The 20,969-nt window shown below is 38.6% G+C and overlaps 2 protein-coding genes across 3 annotated transcripts in view; one reads left to right on the forward strand and one right to left on the reverse strand.

Annotated features, from left to right (window-relative positions):
- The window catches only part of LOC121518560 (phosphatidylinositol-binding clathrin assembly protein-like), a 41,458-nt gene extending 26,848 nt beyond the window's left edge, over positions 1 to 14,610 (reverse strand). For both annotated transcript variants that reach the window (XM_041800917.1, XM_041800916.1), the window contains exons 1-2: positions 13,722 to 14,610; positions 1,732 to 1,874 (exon numbers count right to left, since the gene is read on the reverse strand). In XM_041800917.1, coding sequence (XP_041656851.1) covers positions 1,732 to 1,874; positions 13,722 to 13,851 — 273 coding nt within the window. In that variant the 5' untranslated portion in view covers positions 13,852 to 14,610. The remainder of the gene's footprint in view (positions 1 to 1,731; positions 1,875 to 13,721) is intronic.
- Positions 1 to 20,969, forward strand: part of LOC121518561 (ras-related protein Rab-39B-like) — a 54,908-nt gene that overhangs the window by 15,167 nt on the left and 18,772 nt on the right. The gene's annotated exons all lie outside the window — the stretch shown is intronic.

Here is a 20,969-nt window from a genome sequence, read left to right on the forward strand (position 1 = left end):
AGGACTTTTGTTTTTGTCAAACAGTTGTTTGATCATCTAAGTTGTTTTGCACTTGTTTTCTTTTAATTGTTTCATCTTAAAACACAAGCTCCTATAGAGTGGTGCATGAATGAGTCCTAAAGCGCTTAAGTAAGTAGCACTTCCAGTTCCCTTCGTCTGAAAGTCGATGGGAATTTTGAATGCGTTTTCGGTTAAATGCCTGAAATAAGGTCTGTGGTGAACACAAGTTCAGGACATAAAATAAAATACACCTGAAACGTGCCCCACCTTTGAATTGTGTATCTTTTCACGTCTTAATAAAGGCGGTAGCTAAAAGATAGCTAACAAGGACTACATACGTCATCATCCGAAGTGCGGCAACTGAGCCGTTCAGTTGTATCCACGTGTGATGATGTAAATTCAGTCGACTGTGTTATAGTTCAATATAGCATGATGTTAGCTTTTACTTTCGACAGATTAACGAACCAGATACGATTCTTATAGTATCAGTTTATGAAGATTATCTTTATGAACAAAACGTGTAAGTTTCATAAACTTTCATTGGACACAGATCTTATTTTCAGCAATAATCCAAAAACCCATTGAAAAATCCCATAGGCTTGAAGACGAGGGAACCCATGCTACTCGAACTTCCGTGTTTTCCTACAAAATTACGTCACGACTGCACCACTCTACAGTTAATAATCTACACATACAGTACCTCCATAATTATTTGGACAAAGGTTTTCTAGCATTTACAGTTAAATTCAGGGTGAATTTAACTGATTCGCAGCAGGCAGTTTAAAGGGGACATATGCAAAAATAACTTTTTCAGGCTTTTCTATTAAGCCACATCCATTTCCTGAGAGGGGCGTGGTCAGGGGCGGAGTCAGACAGCACAGTAACATTTATAGACACAGAAACTGAGCTGTCTGAGCAGGGCTGAAACGGAGGGGTTTTTTTTAGACATACAAAAATCAATACTGGAGTGTTTTTTAGCAACAGACTTCACAGGCATGTTTTGGGGACCTCTAAGACCACTATTAACTTGTCTTAAAAGGGTAAAATATGTCCCCTTTAAAGGTGCAGTGTGTAATACTCAGCCTGGTAGCATTTAGGGGAACAAACTTGGTAAAAATGAAACAAAATATTCACTAGCATGCCTTTGTGAATTGTTGTTTTAATCAACTAAATATAAACATTTTCCATTTTTTCATTCACTTAAAATAAACCTACATAAAGAGTGTCTCCTCCACAAACTCCACCATTTTTGATTTTTGCCTTTGGCATATGTCTATGGTACCACAGATGGGACCAAATTACAGAAATGACAGATAAATAACAAGTAACATTTATGTCCCAAATCACATACTTCTTTACTGCATCACTCTGTGAACGCCATATTGCTGACATAGCAGATGTTGTACTGCTAGCATGCTAGCTGACATTAGCATCCACTAGCTAGCTAACACAAGCTTTACATTCTAGAATCTGACTGTAGGGCATCGCTAATATTCCCACTATTACACCATGTATCTTCAATTTTTTTCTTAATTAGTAAAAATACTATTTTCAAAGGAAAGCTTTATTGATAAAGCTTGTTTAAATTTGCTTTGTAACATGTCAAAGATTGAAATGTATATCCTGACACACTTAATAAATCTGACACCTAACAACATTTTGTCATCAAAAGGATTTTAACAAAAACTTCCGGTGCTCTCTTTGTGTTTCCATGCGTTAGCGTTAGCTTACCTCGTTGCCATACATCATGAGGTGGTGTGTGGTGATTAGCGCTTTGAAAACAACTATCCAGCTGTTGCTCGTTGTGCGCTCCAGCAGTGTGTCTGCCAGGTGGGGGATGCTGACGTTCAGCTCATTGGTGCAGTGGATCAGGTCTGAAAAAAAAAACAAAAAAAACATTCAGGTAAAACTGTAAAAGAGGAGAAAGGGCAGAACAGATAACAGCCAGAGGAAAGATTTTAGAAAAAAAGTAACAGTGAAGGTTTCAAGTCCTTGAAGTCAAACCCTGCCGGTACAATTACTTTAAGTGACAGTGAATGAAAGCTCTAGCCATATATTGAATTTATAATTTACAGCCTTGGAGAGCTTACAGGATGAGTTATTATAAGTCAGTGGAGCAAGCAAACAACCCCCATGAATGCAGACACATTGACTGGTGCATTAATTTTGGCTCAGTCAATATCAGCATACAGGTCGATAAACAAATGATTATTTAATAATAGAGACTGTATAGACAGATGAATCAGAACCACAGCTACTGTATTACAAAATCAATGTGGTGGTTGTAATTCAGCAGGGCTACCAAGGTAGCACATCAAAACACCAATAAAATACCAACAAAGAAGATGGAAAGCTGCACATGAGGTCAAATTGAATTGCAACACAATCAACCAGGGTGATCTGTCCAATGATGAATAATCAATCAGAGTTTTCTCCCTGAGTTTCTTTGTTGTCCGTGATGGACTTGACCTAAGTCGACCCTGTTGTTCACTCTCTGAGACTCAGATCCAGAGTGTTTATTACCTGTTCAAATACATTTCAAACAGAAATATCGCTGTGATCTTTTAGTTTCATGATGTGGGGACCAATGGGGGCCCTGTGGTAGAGTAGGTAATATCAGCGTTGTCAGTACTTGGAGATTGCTTTAACTAAGGTGGGGTCTGTTGAAGGTGGCGGCAATGATTGGGTTTATGAATCTCATCAGAAGGGCATAAGTATTGAAAGTAGTGTGTAATAGAAGGAGTTTTCAAACTGAATGCTTGTCCTTTCCGTAAGTGCTCCTGTTTTGTTTTTTAATACAGAACTCTGTTTATCTGTGGTCCGATTACGATTAAACTAAACATGCTGTTAACTCAGTAGCTCCTCTTAAAGACTCAGATAAGCTATATATTTAATAAAAATATCATAAGAGAACACAGCTCATAAAAGTAGGGTAGATTACAGGGACAATGCTCCAAATTCTTCAAGGATTTCTGTGGTTTAGCATCAAAATGTGAAGTATGTCTGTCATCTCTTTAATCTCCTCTAGTTACTACGTAAAAGAGCAAAGCATAATGGCAGTAGCATGTACTTCTCTGCTTTGTACGTATACTACCATCCATCCATCCATCCATCCATCTATCCCTCTATCATCCACCCACATATCCATCTTTTTATCATCCATCCATTCATCAACTCATCCATCCTTCTATCATTCATCCATCCATCGTCAAAACATCCTTCTATCTATCCATTCACCTATGCATCCATCCCTCTATCAATTATCCTTCTATCCATCCATCCATCCATCCATCCATCCATCCATCCATCAATCCCTCAGTCCGTTCATCCATCCATCCAACCCAGACATCCTTAACCCTAGCAATGTTTCCCTGCTCAGCTGCGATATATTACACCTCTCGTAGCTCTGGGTCTACCCCAGGCCAGGGTCTCTTCTTTATCAGATGCCTGAACCACCTTTACAGGCTCCTATAGATTTTATGTATACAGCATATTCTGCAATTCTATGTTGTCCTGGAAACTGCAATGATTTAACTGTAAACATGACCTTTCATTTCAAATGACAACACCAAAATGTGCCATTTACATTGTTGTAAAACCATGTATGATGTAAAAAGTTAAAAATAAAGACGAGAAGCAGTTTCCTCTTGATAGCAGAGAACAATATAGTGAAGACTAAGAAACAAAATAAACACAGGGGAAGTAAAAGAACTAAATCAAAAGGCCCCCTACATAGTCACTGAATCCATTGAGAAAGAGTGAGGTAAAGCATTCAGAGATCAACACAGTTATTTTTTACACTCTGAGTTTCTGTGAGAAACATCAAGCAGTTTGGTTTCTGAGGCAAATCCTCGGTCTGGTTCTTCCACCAGATCAGAGGTTATCGGGGTTTATTTCAAAGCTCTCTGATGTTTTCTGTGCTCGCTGAAACGCTGGATACCAAAAGCGTCCCAGCTGATACCAGGGTTAAATGTTTAATGCATGTCAAAGGCTCCCAGAGCCACCGCACTTAGCTGCAGCTAATGCTTCAAGACTCTTCAACTTTATATAGTGCTATTTTTGATTGTGAGGACCTCAACAGCATTAACACAGCCAATAATAACTGTGACAATATTGATTATGGTCTCCATTGATTCAGCTTGTCAGACCCTCATTTTGCTGTAGAAAAGTCATTCTGTCATCACAATCCAACAATTATTTTGAATAAAAATCTGTGAGGAGCAATAAAAATGATATAGGAGATGAACTGAGATTGAAAATGATGTTAATTACCTAAAAAGAGTAAAGTTCCCAGGCGTTTTTTCTTTTTAATCATGTAGAGACTTTTATGTTTCAGTCCTAAACCTCATCATTAATATCAAACAGTACTAGGAAAGTGGAATGTACAGTTTATTTTTTCATCATTAATGGCTTATTTGGAGTTTCCATTTGGCTCAAACATTAATAGCTCTCTATTGATTCCAACTAATTTATGCTTACTGTCAAAAATGAACAATCACACAAACATACCAAGGTGGAGACACGTGTTTAGCTGCACACAGCTCCATGGATAGCTAGATATAAAACTCCCTGTCCAGTCTTAATATTTAAAACATTTTCCCCTAAAAGTGAAGTCATATCTTCTGCGAAGCCCTTACTTCTCTTTTTGAGTGTGAAAATGTGACAGGACACCTTTAAAACTAATGACCAATGCACTGGCCCCACTGAAGGTGAACAAAGCGGAACATTTTGGGCTTTACTTGTTTGGATGACTTATATCTGTAGGTCATGAGTAATTTTAAAAAGTTTCTCAGTAAGTTTATCCATATTCTCTTCATTTTTTTCTTTATAAAAAATGAATGTAGGCTGCTTCTATTGAGCCAATGAACAAGTAAAGAGGTTGGCTAGCTTCACGTTAGCCGTAGTATTTCACATTTTCTAAGTTAAACTGAGTTTGCATGTTTAATTAAATACAAAAGCAATATGTTTTAGCAGTCAACACAGGCCTTTGATGAGTTTACTAGTCACAATATATACAACTAGTCCACACAGAGTGTTACCTAGCTTTGTGAGTACTAGCTGTTCTCTAGCTCAGCATGAGGTAAAATGTCTGGATATGTTTATGTTACTTCATCAGGGTCATCCTGAGCTGCATACTCATATGGATGATTTATCATGCCAATTTCTCTTTGTATATTTGTTTTAATCATCAGTTAGTCCTCTTTTATATACCTCATTCTTATCTTCTCAATCATATAGTGCATTCAGAAACTATTCAGACCCCCTTCACTTTTTCCAGTCTTCTTATATTGCATCTTGATGCTAACCTTGCAAAGCAGATAGATACTCCAGTTTCTGTGTTTCTCACTGGCAAATTCATCTTGCAAAGCTCCCATCTGAACAGTTTGGGCCTGATTAGGAAGTGACCAGACCAATCAGCGTCTAGGGGTAGTACTTTCGGGCGCGGCAGGGTTGTGATGTAAGCAAGCAGCAACAAGAGGCCAGTGCAATTATGGCGGAAGACATTAGTGTGGATGCTGCTAAAGCACCAATTTTATCAGAACTTGATGACATTTCTTTGTTAAAAGAACAGCAGTGAGTTGTTTTCTTTTCAAAAACCACAAAAGTCGTGTACTGACATGTCTACAGTCACCATAGTTCCGTTATGCAGTTCTGTATGGAGTTTACTCCTTTGGTACAGCTCAGTAGGCTACCTCACGTGTTTTGTTTGTTCTGATTGGCCCGTAAAGATTTGACAGACAGAATCTTTATCCAATCACCCTCCGAGTTTTTTTCATAGGCTCTGCCCTTTCCCAAACGCTGTCTATGAGTGGTTTTCCAGATGGATGTGTTTCATCCAACTACTAACCCAAACTCATTTTTTTGTCATTAATCTACATCCAGTACCCCATAATGACAAAATGAAAACAGTTTTTTAATTTATTTTTTTTGCAAATTTATTTAAAATTTAAAAAATGAAATATCACATTGACAATAAGTAGGCAGACCTTTTCAAAACACACTTTCCAACCATCACTGCATCTCTTCACCAGTATTGGCTGATGGTGTGTCTGAAAAGAAGCCTCTACTCAGTGAAAAACACATGAAAGCCCACTTGGAGTTTGCAAAAAACTCCAAAAGAAAGCCAATGCGTTTCATACTGAGAAGATGCTTCCATCTAGATGCATTGTAAGCTGTGAGGCCTTCTATAGAGAGGTATGTGCCTTTCCAAATCATGTATACATAATCATAACCTACCACAGGTGAACTCCAATCAAGGTGTGGAAACATCTCAGAAAAGATCAAGAAAAATGGGAGGAACCTGCAATGAACTTAGAGGGTTTGCTAAGGGTCTGAATACTTGTGTTAATGTTACATTTCAGTTTTTTATTTTTAATACATTTGCAAAAAAAATCTAAAATTATGTTTTCACTTTGTCATGATGGGGTACTAAATGTAGATTAATGCAAATATATATATATATATTTTTTTTCATCTGTAGCATCAGGCTGCAACAAAAGAAGCAGAAAAACTGAGGGGGGTCTGAATACTTCCTGTATATCAGTCATTCAATGTTTTTTTCTTTCAGTACTATTGAAAAGTTCCAGGTAACAGGTAGTGAACTACCAAAGGTGATTCTTTAAAGATGGCAGCTGTGACCCAGCATAGTACTTTAAATTCTGTGTTAGCACTGGTTCCTGAAAAAGGTCATAAAAATCCACATTCAAATTAAAACACTGAACCTTAGGTCTTTATTTAGACTTTATGATATCTGTCTTTAAAGCTGTATCAGGACGGTGTCAGCCAAATCAACATTTAGTGTTTGTTACTATATGAGCATGTTAACAATCTCATATTAGTATTTAGCACAGTATTAGAGCACTTAGTAGTACTGCAGCTAAGTACAGCCCTCTAAAGCTGCATGCTTATCATATTTCAAATGTCTTTTCTTTTTTTTTTTATTCATTGATAAAACTTCTCTTCCAGCTTTGCTACATCGCAACTTATGATGCGTCCATGCTAGGTCCACCTCTATGTCTTCCTTTGGGGGATAATACATCACCTTGGATTTAATTATTGACATGAGATGGAGTAGATAGCCAAAGGATATGAAGTATCGACTGATGATTGCCAACTGGGATTATTGATAAGCTGCAGCCCACAAGGGAAGTAATGTACATCAATAACACAACTAGACATGGAATTTACAACAGCAGTATGCAAACACTTGAACAAAGAAAGCTTGTTTGAATAAAACTCAGAGCACTGTCGGCAGTAATGTGTAGCTGAGGGAAATTTTCTCATAAAGACTCGTAGAATTATACAAAGACTTCTTACAAGACCTTGGCTTTTTAAATAGTGAGTCATTATGACCTGTTCATCTATATTATAGTTGCACTCTGACGTGGGAGTCTGTCTCGTTGTACTTGTATTGGCTGTGCATTATTGTAGTTTTGTTTCTTTACTCAGCTTTGTAAAAAAAAATGTGGCTCCCACAAAATATTTGATGTTTTTTTTTAAACATCTGCAGCACAAACATTTTTGCGGTCATGACACACAGCCAAACAAATCATAGGCTGACTGTGCTTTGAGGGCAGAAGGTCATTTTTGGACTGATTACTGTTCTGGTGTGATGAATCTGGTTTTCTCTCTCCTCTTTACCATCTCATCACTGCTGAATATTGCCTGGTGAAAGTGAAATCCAATTACTCCAGCTGTCATGCTCATCATTTGCTGTGGCGTTGTAAATAATCAGCATCTGATGTTTATGTCACAGAGTCTGTCAAGGTCATGGCAGTTAAAGGAAAGAAAATACAGACAAGTCACCGGTTTGCTAACTCTCCATAACAATAACCAGCATTTAATTTACTGCATGTGCATTTGGAGGAAAGGCACAGCCTCTCTCCCTTCTGCTTTAAAAGGACGGATCAATAGCAGGTGGAGTAAATTGTAAAGGAAACTCATGCTCTGTCCAACATCTCAGATAAGGAAAGCTAATCCAGACTCATGGCCGAGGTGCAGGAGAGAAAAACGTGACCTAAGTTAGCTTCAGTGAATGTGATTTTAAAGCCATGTCTCAGTGCCCTCTGTTTCAGTACATTTTCTTCCTTTGAGGCTATTTTGTCACCCACATTTAAGTAGTTCTGTTTGCTGGTGTCATTACTCCTAAGGGCTTTTAAGCACCTTTCTCTTACCTCAGAATACACACTAAGTCTGCCCCCTTTTTATGACTCTGTTTTACCAGAATTCATACTCTCTATTCACATAAAAACTGGTCCTGAGATCTACCAACCTCCTGATCTAAAGAACTTGACCTTTACTGCTTCCTTTCTTGGTAACAATGCTTCACAAGACAATTAAAAATAAACATAATAATAATAATTCTGACAGTTGATTTGACAAAAATATATATATATGCCTGAAACATAGGCCACTATTCTGTTTAAAGGGATATTTCTGTATTTTTAAAGTTTGGTTGTGTAAGGTACATGGTAACAGCAACTATATAAGCCAGTGGTTCTCAGCTGGTCCAGCCGTAGGACACACCACCTACGGTTATGTGAAGTAGGGACACAAATTTCTGCTTTTTATTAAATTAAACAAAAAATGCTAAAATTTGGACCTTGGTTGTTTTTTTTTTTTGTTTTGTTTTTTGTTTTTTAGAAAGGTAACAAGACATTTACTTTCTTGAAAATGTTTCCACCCAAGATATCAGGATAAATAAGTGAAGATCTCAAGAAACAGTAAAAATTGACAGGTTTTCCTGTAAAATAAAGTATATGGATAAATGTCTGCCTAGGGCTTCAACATCAGAGATGTTTTGCTTTTTTTCCCCCTGAAACCACTGAAAACAGCCATGTGACCCACTTTTGGGTCCCAACCCACCAGTTTATAACCACTGCTATAAGCCATAACAGATTTAAGTCTGCATTGCTCCTTTAAGGAGAGCAGCAATGCTAGGATACAGCACTACGACAGGTAGAGTTACTCCATGTAATTTAACAAATTTTAGGTCAAAACAGACCAAAATCAGTGTTGGTTTAACTGTACATTATTTTTCTCCAGAAAGGCTCTGTTTGGCTCTATTTTAATGTCTGTTTGGGTCAAAAACTGGTTTTTGGAGCCTGCACTGATTTTTGCTTTTAGTGACCACCTATTCACTGAAAATATTTTTACATCACAGGTGTTCTTGGATTTTAAAACTGCCAACAATAGATGTTGTAAAATGAATTATATGAACATAAACCAGTAACATAGTGGAATACTTAACATCAAATAGTGCAATGTTTCTCAACCTTTTTTTTCTGTCAAGACATCCTTTAAATTTTTGAAAAATCCCAAGTCATCCCATACAAAAAAGTATTAAATATACCAACATTTAACATCCCTTTTACTGCCTTTACTGGATTTATATATATTGATAGAATGAATTAGATAAAACTTTAAAGCTGCGGTTCTCAAATGGTCAGACATCACCACCACCTCCTTAAGAGATTTCATTACCCAAATTTGGAACATTTTCCAGCCACTCGCATTTTTTTAATTAAAAAAAATCAGTTTGGACCCCAAATGGAACAAAAAATCACTCAATAAAGAGAAAGGACAAAACATGTTTTAAAAAAGGAAATCATTACAGAAGGACATGCATTTATAGATCTCTTTTACTCAATTTTTCAGACATTTCTTTGAAATTTTGTCATATTTTAAGGAAAAAAATTGGGGAAAAAAAAGCTTTGTTATTACAAGAAAAGGCTAACAAAAAAACTCCAGACAAATACTGAAGTTTACTCGTCACCATAGGAAAAACTACAATAGCTGGGCTTCCGTACATTGATTATTTTTGCCCTTTTTTTTTTTTTTTTTTTTTTTTTTTATCTTGGCACACATTCACGACCCACTTCGGGTCCCAACCCACCAGTTAAGAACCACTGCTCTAAAGCATTCTTATGAAACAATTTAAATGCCCTGAATGAAATAGTTTGTGTTCTTGAGGACTTTAAAACCACATTTTGGTGCGTTTCTCGCTCCATGAACACCTGCCGAACTGAAAAAAAAAAACAAAAAAAAACTCCAGAGCCCTACATCGATGTGATTTCAGGAGCATATGACACAATTTTGATGATGTATGCTAAGATAGCCACTGACTTGCATATTCATAAATATTGGTTTCATATAAAGCTTATTGAGGGCAGCTCTGATAATGCCAGGAGACACCCCAGGGTGTCATGGTACCCCTGTTGAGAGAGCGCTTGTATAGTGTATTCTACAGATGACATGGTACAGTGATGGGGATTTAAAAACGTTAGTTTCTAATACTTAATCTGACACTTTTACCTTGTCTATATGGGTCCACACCACAGAGTGTTGATTTGACTCTTTTGAAGAGTTGGTACCTCAACATTTTCATTACTGACTCTTTTAGAAGTTAAAATTTGACTATATTGAACACTAACCAGTGTGACTTAAGCTTAACACTTCTTTGAAGTGTCAGAAATTTACTCTCTCGGTGTGTCATTTTAAACTGTCTAAGTGTTAACCTCATATTAACACTATAAGGAGTAAATATTTATGTAATTAGTTACTAAAAAATGGTAAATTGCTAAAATAAAGATTTTAACACTAGCTGTTACTTAAGTTCTTTCAATTTTAATTACTGATACACTGGAATGTACTTTTCAGAATTATGGAATTGTGACATTTTGTATTGGACTGCTGTTTTTTTTTCTAAGGATGAGGCAAAGAGACAAATGCAGGCCTGAGTAACCACCTTTGTTGAGAATCAGCTCACAACGTTTTCTTGTAGGCTGCCTCTTGCCGCAGACAGGAAGTCACTGACTCGGTGGATAACATCACTCATGGTGCACAAGTGTCTAATATCTAGAACATTATCCACCAGAAACAAGACGTAATCCCAACAGTGATCACTGTACAACATCTAAACACCTATAAATATATCTAAAACACTTCTAAACACTGCACAAGAGCATGATGGGAAATCTCTGCCCCAGACTTGAAATGGCAGTGGGCTTAGTTTAGATCAATTGACTCTCTACAGAGTTGGACTAACATCACATCAGTGGAGTTTAATAGCTAAACCAATTAGAGAGTCAGCATCCTATCATTCATATAAACATGATGTTAAATGATTGATTGAGAACAAAAAATGTTAACACTGATACTCTGGCTACCCATACTAACAACAACACTGTATCGTGTTCATATGATCGTTTTTCTTTTTAATGTTGTATGTTATATTTTATTCTATGATGCCTAATAACCTCTGTCAAGGGGACATTTTGTTTCATTTCGTTTCGACGTACATTTTTATTTGCTTGAATGTTTATTAATGTACACTGTCCCTTTTGAAATAAATAAATAGAATTAAACAAATTTAAAATTAAACACTGAATGCATATACTCTGTCCAGTTACTCCAACATGGCCATTTAACTTAGAATGGGGTTAAAATTAGTCTTTGGAAGTTAATATTAACTCTAAAATGTTTACACTGAGATTTCAACGCTCCAGTTTTAGCTGTGTACCACCTATAAGACACAAATATGAATCATTTTATTAGTAACTAAATTACCTAAAAATGTATATTATCCATCATTTATTTTATAAATAAAATAAAATAATGAAAATAGATATTTGTATTCATCAATTGACTTTAATGTCATGTCTTTATGAAAAATAGAAAACCACAAAAAAAAAATGTGGTAAAATCATCTTGTGAGCCGAGTATCTTGATGAGTATAACATCAGTTAAGTGTATTGATACATGCCTATTCCCTTATCTTAAAACTGCAGCCCCTCTATTAAATGAAAAACACCGACTTGTGTTTTAAATCATTACCTGAGTGGAAATGAGGGGCTTTTTAGCAAGAAAACAAAGGTGTGTTTTTTTGTGAAAGCTGTGTTTCTATAAGAACAGCTGCAACTGAGTGGCTCAAACAATCATTTTGCTAAACAACATTAAGGGGTTGAATGGAGCCAGGCCTTCAGTGTCTGCATTTTTCTCCTCTAATAACCAGAGAAAAAGCCAAAATGTCTGTAACCACCTAAAAACAAAATAAACTCCATGTCCTTGAGCATGCTGCTTATGAGCCCTACTTTATAATCCATTTGACAGGTGAAAATTTGTCATGTAAATGCTCCGCTTCTATTTTCAGAATATCTGTTCTCAGCCTTGAGTTAGTGTTCGTGACATTTACAAGTTTGTGAGAGACTGCGGCTCACGGCCGTTGCAGAACGTGGACGACCTTCTACCATTTAATAACGGGAGAGGTGCTGCACCCTGATACAACTGTGTAAGGGCAATATTACTTTTCCAGTGGTTCCATTCACTTCGCTCTACTGCTGATTAATTTTTCACTTTTCAAGTTCCCACTTTCTTCTGACTCAACAACTAGTCTGATTTTCTTAAATTGAGAATGTACTCACTTAGTTCAGCCTGTATTTGCCAGTGAGTAAAGCATCACAGCAGTAAAGACACTCAAACTAAATAATATGCTTTAAAAGAAATCTGGTAAATGCCATCACAGCAGTGGCAATTACTCATCCAAGAGTCTGAAAAAGTGCATCTAAACCCTACCAGGCACCGGGCTGACTGTTTTTACTGCCTTGGTGGCCCTTTTATAGTAGGTCAAAGTGATACAACCCTAATTTAGATGTATTGTGTTGCGGCACCCAGTGGCACATCTTGTGAGGGAGTCCAGAATTCCCAGTGTCACCTCTGCTGTGGACATGACTGACTAATCCACTGCCAAACTTGCCGGCTGACTGGCTGGGCGCGTAGCTGGATGACTGACTCTCCGGCTGTTTGGCAACCTGCCTCCTCTCAGACTGATTTATCCACATTTCCTCTTGATTAGCTGTCCTCCTAACCCCCCTCCTCCTCACCGGTCCGTGTCTGTCTGTCTGTCTTTTCTGACTGCTTGTGAGTCTGACTGGCAGCACCATTGATTACCCATGCTCTCCATCGATCATGCCAAGCAATTATAGTGAGCCAGAAAAGCCACTTAACCTAATAATCACTGGTAAAAATCTACATGTGAGCGCTCCTCTTTGCTCCCCTTGTACATACAGTAATTGCAGTTTGCACATATACAGGTAATTAGCAGGAGATCAATTTAACGTGTACCACCAGCATTTCTTGATGCCTAATTTTAGCAGCTACACTACACACAGAGTGTTGCTCTGACTGACAGCAGCAGAAACACATCCATTAATGATAAGAATGCACCAGAAGACATGACAGTGAACTTGAATGTGAGGTAATAGAAACGAGGGGTAACTGTAGGTGATGCTGCACTAACACACTCTGCACTGAAGTGTCTCCAGAGGATGAATAGTGGCGTTAATAATGGATAGGCCTACACTGTAAAAGCGGCTGGTTGCAATATGATTAGCCTATAGCAGAGTGGCCTATTTCCCCTGAATGACGCGCACAGATAGTACCTGGCTGACTGCCCCCTTCGCCTTATATCAAGATTAACTGCTTGCATTCTCATCGAGATACATTGCAGAGTATGCGTAAGTGCGTAAATCACATTTGAATCCAAGGGAATGTAATGGTGCCTAATTAAAGAGGCTGCAAACATAACCAAGCCGGATGAGAAATGAAGAGGAGGAGGAGGAGGAGGGGGGAAGCATAATAGATGCTGTTTATACAAGCTGTCCTTTGTGAGGATGCATGCAGGCTATCTATACAGTAACAGTGATGGTATGCTCGTAACCTACAGTCAAGGTGCTTCTTCTTGGGTCCGCTGACTTCATGCGTCGTGGCCTTGCAGACGGCTTTGCTGATGGCAGACCCGGTCATGCTGTGCTGCGCGGCGGCGATCCGGTCCGTCAAAGACTGTCCCGACATGTTACTGAGGAGGAAGAGGAGGAGGTGGTGGTGGTGGTAGTGGAGGTGGAGGAGGAGGAGGCAGGCGAAGTGATGGCCGAGTCCGGGTGGGGGGAACCGGGTAGGTGGACGATCAAAATGTCTTTAGCGGCGGGGAGGAGGAGGGTAGTGCCCTCTGTGAGGATCGGCCGTCTGAGCAGGAGGAGGAGGAGGTGCTGGTGGTGGTGGAGGACAGCAGTGTATACCGGCGAGAATCCGGTAGGAGAATTCATGCGGCGGCCAATTAAAACATAAAGCAGTCACATCGAGGGAACTATTTAATATTCAGGCGGAGGCATCCGGATGAGCCAGCTGCTTGAAAACGAAATGATTCAACTTGAAAAATCTGAATAAAAATGAATGTATAATTAGAGCATTTAAAAAGCAGCTTAGTGTTATAATATAAGACAATGTACAGTTAATAAATCCCTGAATTAGACGCTGCCACAGCAGAATGAGTCAGTACGAGAGTTGAATCAGAAATAACGATGGCTAAATCGACAGACTGCCGGTGATTATCATCAAATCTATGCCGCATCCCCCTCCGAGCGAAGATTCATCTTTTCAGAGACGATAAAAAATACAGCATTGTCCTTTCCCCTTCCCTCCTCTTCTTCGGCCGGTTTCTTCTCTGAATGTGAGCAAAGATCCGTCACCAAACACCTCTCTGATCCTCACAGCACCCCGCTCTGGCTGCATCTAACCTCAGCCGCTTTGATTTTTTAATATCCCCTCAGTCTGCTTTAATCTCCTTACAAACGGCTGTATCTTCTCTGCTCAGGTTGCCGATAGGCTAATTCTGATCTTTTTTTTTTACGGTCGGTCAAACTTGTGTGTAAAATGGCAGTAGCCAACATGAATCAGGTGACGGGGAAAGGAGGGCGATTGGGCCACTTTTCTCGGGTCTGGGGAGGGCATCTTAAAGCAGAAGGCTGCCCCGGGTTTTTCAAGGCAAGGTATCAGCTGATTGATCTCCCTGATGCATGATGGGGGCTCAGGAGTGTGATGTGCTACCTTTTAATGACCTTCTGACCAAAATGTTGATACACACTGAGGAAAACCTATGATTGAATCAAATCAAGATGTGTGTCATCCGGCTTCAGTAGCCTACTGCTACTGTTGTCTAATAGGCTGAAAACGTACTGTTATTTCTTAGACTGTACATAAAACATGGACAAATCAAGCCTCTAGGTCTGCAAAGTCAACACCTTTGGCTAATACATGTATTCTTTGTGATGAACAGCAGAGGGGGACACCAGCGGCTGCTGAATTAATTCTGGTATGTTTTCAAATACAAGAGCTTGGAAGCCCAAGGAGGGGGAGGGTCTGGCTGCAGACCACAGGTCTCAGACAACCCCTTGAAGACAGTTCATACGTTGTCTGTCAGAATGGAAATGCATGCTGAAACTTTCTAAATGAGATCTGATTAAACTTTATGTTGGGTTAGGTGAAGGTTTAAGGTGACAGGATACCAAAAGTTAAAACCAAGCGGCAACCTTTGGTCCTGAAAAATGAAGCCAATGCGGAAGTGCAAAAAACTGCAATACATCGAGTGTCCACTTGAGGCTGGCTGCAGGAACACCGGAGGTCCCATCTCAACACCTGTTAAAAAGCCGGTTTTTATACTAGAAATAAACTGGTTTACAGCCAAAAAAACCAAATGTGTCTTATGGTGTCTTCATGTGCTCTCACTGTACGGGGGTGAATTTTTTGTATCACAATTGTTTCTAATTATATTTAGGAAAAACCTCACTGTGGACTGCTTGGCGTGTCTCGTTTGATTGACAAATAGCGCAACGGGCAGAAACTATGTTTCTGTCAACCAGAATGCTAGCTAGCTGACAGGAGGTTCAGCTTAGTGGGTGGGCCGTTAGGTTGAGACCGCAATTCCAATATGGAAGCCGCCATGGATTGGCTCAAGAGCTGTTTGAGTCCGTCTATTGTAAGCAAACGGCTGACGTCACACAGGGTTTGTCCAATTCCTTATAAAGTCTGTGGTTAAAACCTGACTGGTAAAGTCTGATTACAAAACATTTAATGAAGCTAAGTTAACAGTCAGGTTATAGGAAAGTAGCTCGTCCTCCATGAAAACATTCAAACCCAGAAAACAGAGCTGCATTAGCTGTGCAAGCTATGTAGCTAACATAGCAATTTAGCTAAAAGTAAGCTCACAAAACAGCTACATAAGCTACATAGCAATTTCAGGTGAATTCAAACCTTTATAGTAAATTGAAATGCATCAGTTGTAAGCTAACATTGCTTAAGCTTAGTTACATTGGCTTATGTAGTAGTAATATGTAGCTAGCTTAGCTATGTTAGCTAAAGGAAAACACTCAAAACCTAATTGTCGTTACTTGAAAATCTAGTAAAATAGAATATACAGAAGTAAGTCTATGATCCGAAAAAGGGCCTGTTTTCTTGCTACCTGAGGAGTAAAGTACCAGTAAGTTCATCATTTCAAGTGTTTGCTTCAAGTCTTCAACAAAGCATAATGCACTTAAAAAAAATCCCCCATGCTAAATCATACAGTGTTAGGTTGGCTAGTGTGTGGATACATTGCAACTGAAAAGCAGTGGCATGGAAAATAGTTGTACTTAATGCCCGGTATGTCAAATTCTGCCACCAGGGGGCTCTCAACCAAAACAACAACACAATGAGGCCAGAGTGCAGACAAGCACTACCGCTGTTTACTTCTTGTTTAGAATAGAGGACTCCATTCAGGAAAAAACAGCTACTCACAAGGTGTATTTACAAAACTTGACACTACCGTTTTGTTTGCTTTCATGTTTGCTTTCGGGGTAGAAATACGCTGAAAAAGGCACGCTGGAAGCAATCCCAGAATGCATATGTGCACTGGAAGCGCTGCTAAAGCAAATGCGCATCATGGCATGGCTAGCTTGGATATCCTGGGATATTCTACGAAATAGGTGATAAGTGTATAGCCATGACAACCATAAATTTGTCTTCCATGTGTTGTTTTGTTTTCAAAGATTTATTTTGTGCCTTTATTGATAGAGGAAGACAGTGGATAGAGTCGGAAACAGAAACGAGAGAGAGGGGAGACACGCGGTAAAGAGCCACAGGCCGCACCTTAAACCACCAGGCCACCTGCGCCCCTTTTTTTGTTGTTTCTATTGTCCCTCTTTCTGCATTCTCCTCTTCTTTCTTCCTGCTTCTTCCCCACCCCGAACCCCTCTACCCCTTTCCAGATTTGCTATATTCTCAGGCTATTATACAAAGGTGTACAAAAATCTATTACATGTATGCAGCAAAGTTTTGTAACTTACATGAAAAAAAAAAAAAAACCTCTGAACGAAATAGTTTTGTTACTCAACAGTGGTCTACATGGTGCAGTGATGCATGACACTACTTTCTGTCGCAGAAATTTAGACCTTTAACCTTCTGGGTGGCATTCAATTGCATTAAATAACATGGACAAGATGTGTGTCTTTTTAACCAGGTTCCTTTTGGGCAGCAAAAGTTTTATAAGTTATATTTACTTTATCTATTCTTCAGTACTCTTTTGCAATTCTGCAAAGTCGGTTATGATATAACGTTCTCTGTACCAAAGATTGCTGTGTTATGAGTTGTAGAAATCTACACAATATCCAGTACCCAAACATTACTTTCAAGAACCGCATTGAATTCTGAGCGGAAATCTGGAAAGTTCTCTTAACTCTCTGCTATTTGCAGAATCTTCCCACATGTGTGTCCGATTGGTCTTCTTGTGAATTCTGACATTTCCATAGATTCCATGGATGCTGTCTGTAACTATGAAATCAGATCCTGTGCAGAACCTAAGAAATTTTTGAAGTTTAATTTCATCAAGCTCTCTGATGAATCTTTTCAGATGGTTCCCCACATCCTTTTGGTTTGGAGTTAAATCATCATCAAACTTTAGGAGTCGACAAACCTTTTTTGATGTTGGTTGCAAGTCAGAGACCAACTTTGTCAGGTCATCTGGACTGAGGGAGAGATGACGAAGGGTAATCTCCCTCCAGCAGTCAATAACAAATATCGGCTTTTGGACGAGCTCTTTGTGTGCAATTTCATCAAGGATTGGTGTGAGATTCTCATCAGAAATTCTCCTCCTGCAGTCATAGCCTCTGAGAACTTCCAGGAGACCATCAGCATCAGCTGTGGAGAAATCACTCATCGCTTGCTTCAGAACTTCACATTCTTGGCTGCTCACGAACTGCAGGAAATGTGCTTTAAGATCACTATACACACAGCTGAAAAGCACCTGCTCAAGGAAGGGCAATGAAAGTTTGTTTGGCAAATACTGACAGTCACAGTAACCTCTCAAAAGGACTTGGCCAATTGCCTTACATTTTTCTGCTGAAAAATCATGGCGAATTAAGGACACATTAACTGTTGCACCAAGTGTGCATCACTTGTGGAATTCCTGCCAGAAGCAGCTGAGAACATCTCTCAGTATCCCAGATCCAGTGCCTGCTTCTTCTGGTGTTGTCTGGAAGGATGCATTTCACATTGAGCACTTTGTTCAAAATCTCTGCGTCAGAGAAGGCAGTAATCATGTCATTTAAAGTGTTGCCACGATGAATAGTTATTGTTATCACATTGTCTGAAAGAGATGGACTGGCAGGAATAAGAAACTCCTCGTAGATCAGTGTGTCGTCTTGGTTATCTTCAATGTAGTCAAGTGGACCAAAGGTAACTTCAGAATCAACACAAAATCGACACATCTGGAGAAGGTTGGGGTTGATCGGCATCATCGATGACATCTCCTGTTACCTGCTCTGCTGTACTAATTTCACTGACACTGGTTGCTGAGACAAGGATCACTTCAGATACATTACTAGCATTTTCGTCAATTTCTTTTGGCTTGGTTGCAACAGCGTAACATCGTCAGCTTCGCAGCCTCGTACATGGTGCCGATGGAATGGCATGTTTCATCTGTAAGGCAGTTCTGTTTAAAGTTCCATACCTCAAACTCAAAGTCTAAAACTGATCCTTTTGGTGATACTCCGTCAGGAAAGAGAAGTTTCTTTCCCTCCTGAAGTACATCTTTTAATCCAGCATCAATTGCGAGCTTAATTTTTCTGGTGCCACCTCCCTGCTTCACCCTCACCTGTTTGGCCAATTTTCATCTCTGTGGATCCATCCAATTTCCACATTTGGTGTCGTTTTTATCTTTTTTTCTTTTTTGGCTGTGTTGTACTTGTGTCTTCTTTTGATGTGGTTTCTGTGGAGTTTTCCAGACTTTCACTTTCTCACAAAGTTTTTCTAAAAGTCCTTGCTTTTGTTTTGAGACAGGTTTTTTGCTCCTGCAGAAATTGAAGAGGGCAATTCTGTCTCCATAGGATGGGATGCAGTTTGCTAGAGTTGCATCATCCATCAGCACTATGACGTCGCTGTCAATCTGCACAGATCACAAAACATATTTTTTAATCACATAGCACAATGCATATTTAATATTAAGGTTAAACCCCCAGTTAAATCAAATATAAGTATCAGTCATAAAATGAGCATCTCCATGTTGATGGAAAATTAGGTGAAGCATCCTCAGCTTTGGCATATTTAAAAGTAAAAGAGCACCTTTTGAACACAAAAGGGACCAAGATTCCAACTTAATTTGGAAAAGAAGGTATCAAATTGCTCTTTTAAAACATTTTTGGGGCATTAGTTTTTGTAACATTTGGAAATGTGGAGTTACTGAGTCTTGGCTTATAGTGGACGAGCTATATGGAGTCATTTAACTGTTTTTGTTTATTTTCTTTTTAAAATTTAACCCTTTTAAAAAATGGTAAATGCAATGTTTTGTGTAGCTGTGAGCACTAGAAATGATCTGAGGACTTAGAAGCTTCTTGTGTGTGTAAACCAGCAAAAAAATGGGTGGATAATGACTCAGTCTTCATTTTAGGGTGCAGCTATTTGCAAGAAATAATATGTAGGTCAACAGCAGAACAACATTTAAAAACAAGAACAAAAGCATTATTTTCACTAACTACAAATTCCCCTGTTTAAAAGTCCAAAGAATCAAAGTGTTAAACCCTTGTCCTGTGAGACTGAACGCTCACCCATAGTATTCGTTGTTACAGATTAAAGAGAGACCAAGTTGACTGGTAACTGTAATCCAAATGTTTCTGTGACACAAAAATCATGTTATAGGTTTTTGCACACCTTTGTTTAATAGCCTGAAAATGTAGCAAATCTTACATCCATCCATTCTGACTTTTTTCTCAGAATTCTAACTTTTTTCACGAGTTAAAAAAAAAAATTGCGTCTCAAAATTTCAGTGGCCCTGATCCTCTTCCGTAAGATACTAATAGTGCTGAGCTCATGGTGATTAACATTGGGTCTTTGTAATAATGGATCACAGAGTACGGTCTAGACCGTCCTCTTTGTAAAGTGTCTTGAAATAACATCTGTTGTGATACAAACAAAGACTGATTGATTTTTTGATTGATTGTAGAACTGATTTTGTTTGATTGACCCAAGAAAAATCAGACCCTTAGTGATAGCCTCTCGTGTATTATAATGTAATTGGTAGTAATTTTGGTCCTTTTTTACCATTTCCTATACTCCACAAAATGTCTAAGAGTAAAATTATTCTTTTGACTTCAAAGTAAAATATATACAGTCAAGCCCAAAATTATTCATACCCCTGACAAATTTTGACTTAAAGTTACTTTTATCCAACCAGCAAGTTTTTTTTTGTTTTGTTTTGTTTTTTTGTTTTTTTTGTTTTGTTTTTTTTTAAATAACACAGGCTTCTCCCAAAAGATAAGACAATGTAGAAGAGGCATCATTGTGGAAAAAAAATATTTCTCAGCTTTTATTTACATTTCAACAAAAAGTGGCATGTCCAAAATTATTCATACCGGTTGCAAGTCTATGGGAAAATCCAAAGTTCTATACCAAATAGTCCAAGCTTTTCTAAAGCCTCTTTATTACCCTGATTCGTTAGGAACAGCTGTTAAAATCAACTCAACAGGTGAAAAACAGCAGCTCTCTGCAGTTGGTTTGTGAACAGTCATGGCTAAGACAAAGGAGCTCACTGAGGACCTGCAACTGCACATTGTGGCTGCTCACAAGTCAGGAAAGGGCTATAAGGCCATATCTAAATGTTTTCAAGT

The sequence above is a fragment of the Cheilinus undulatus genome, linkage group 12, assembly GCF_018320785.1.
Source record: "Cheilinus undulatus linkage group 12, ASM1832078v1, whole genome shotgun sequence".
Classification (NCBI taxonomy): domain Eukaryota; kingdom Metazoa; phylum Chordata; class Actinopteri; order Labriformes; family Labridae; genus Cheilinus; species Cheilinus undulatus.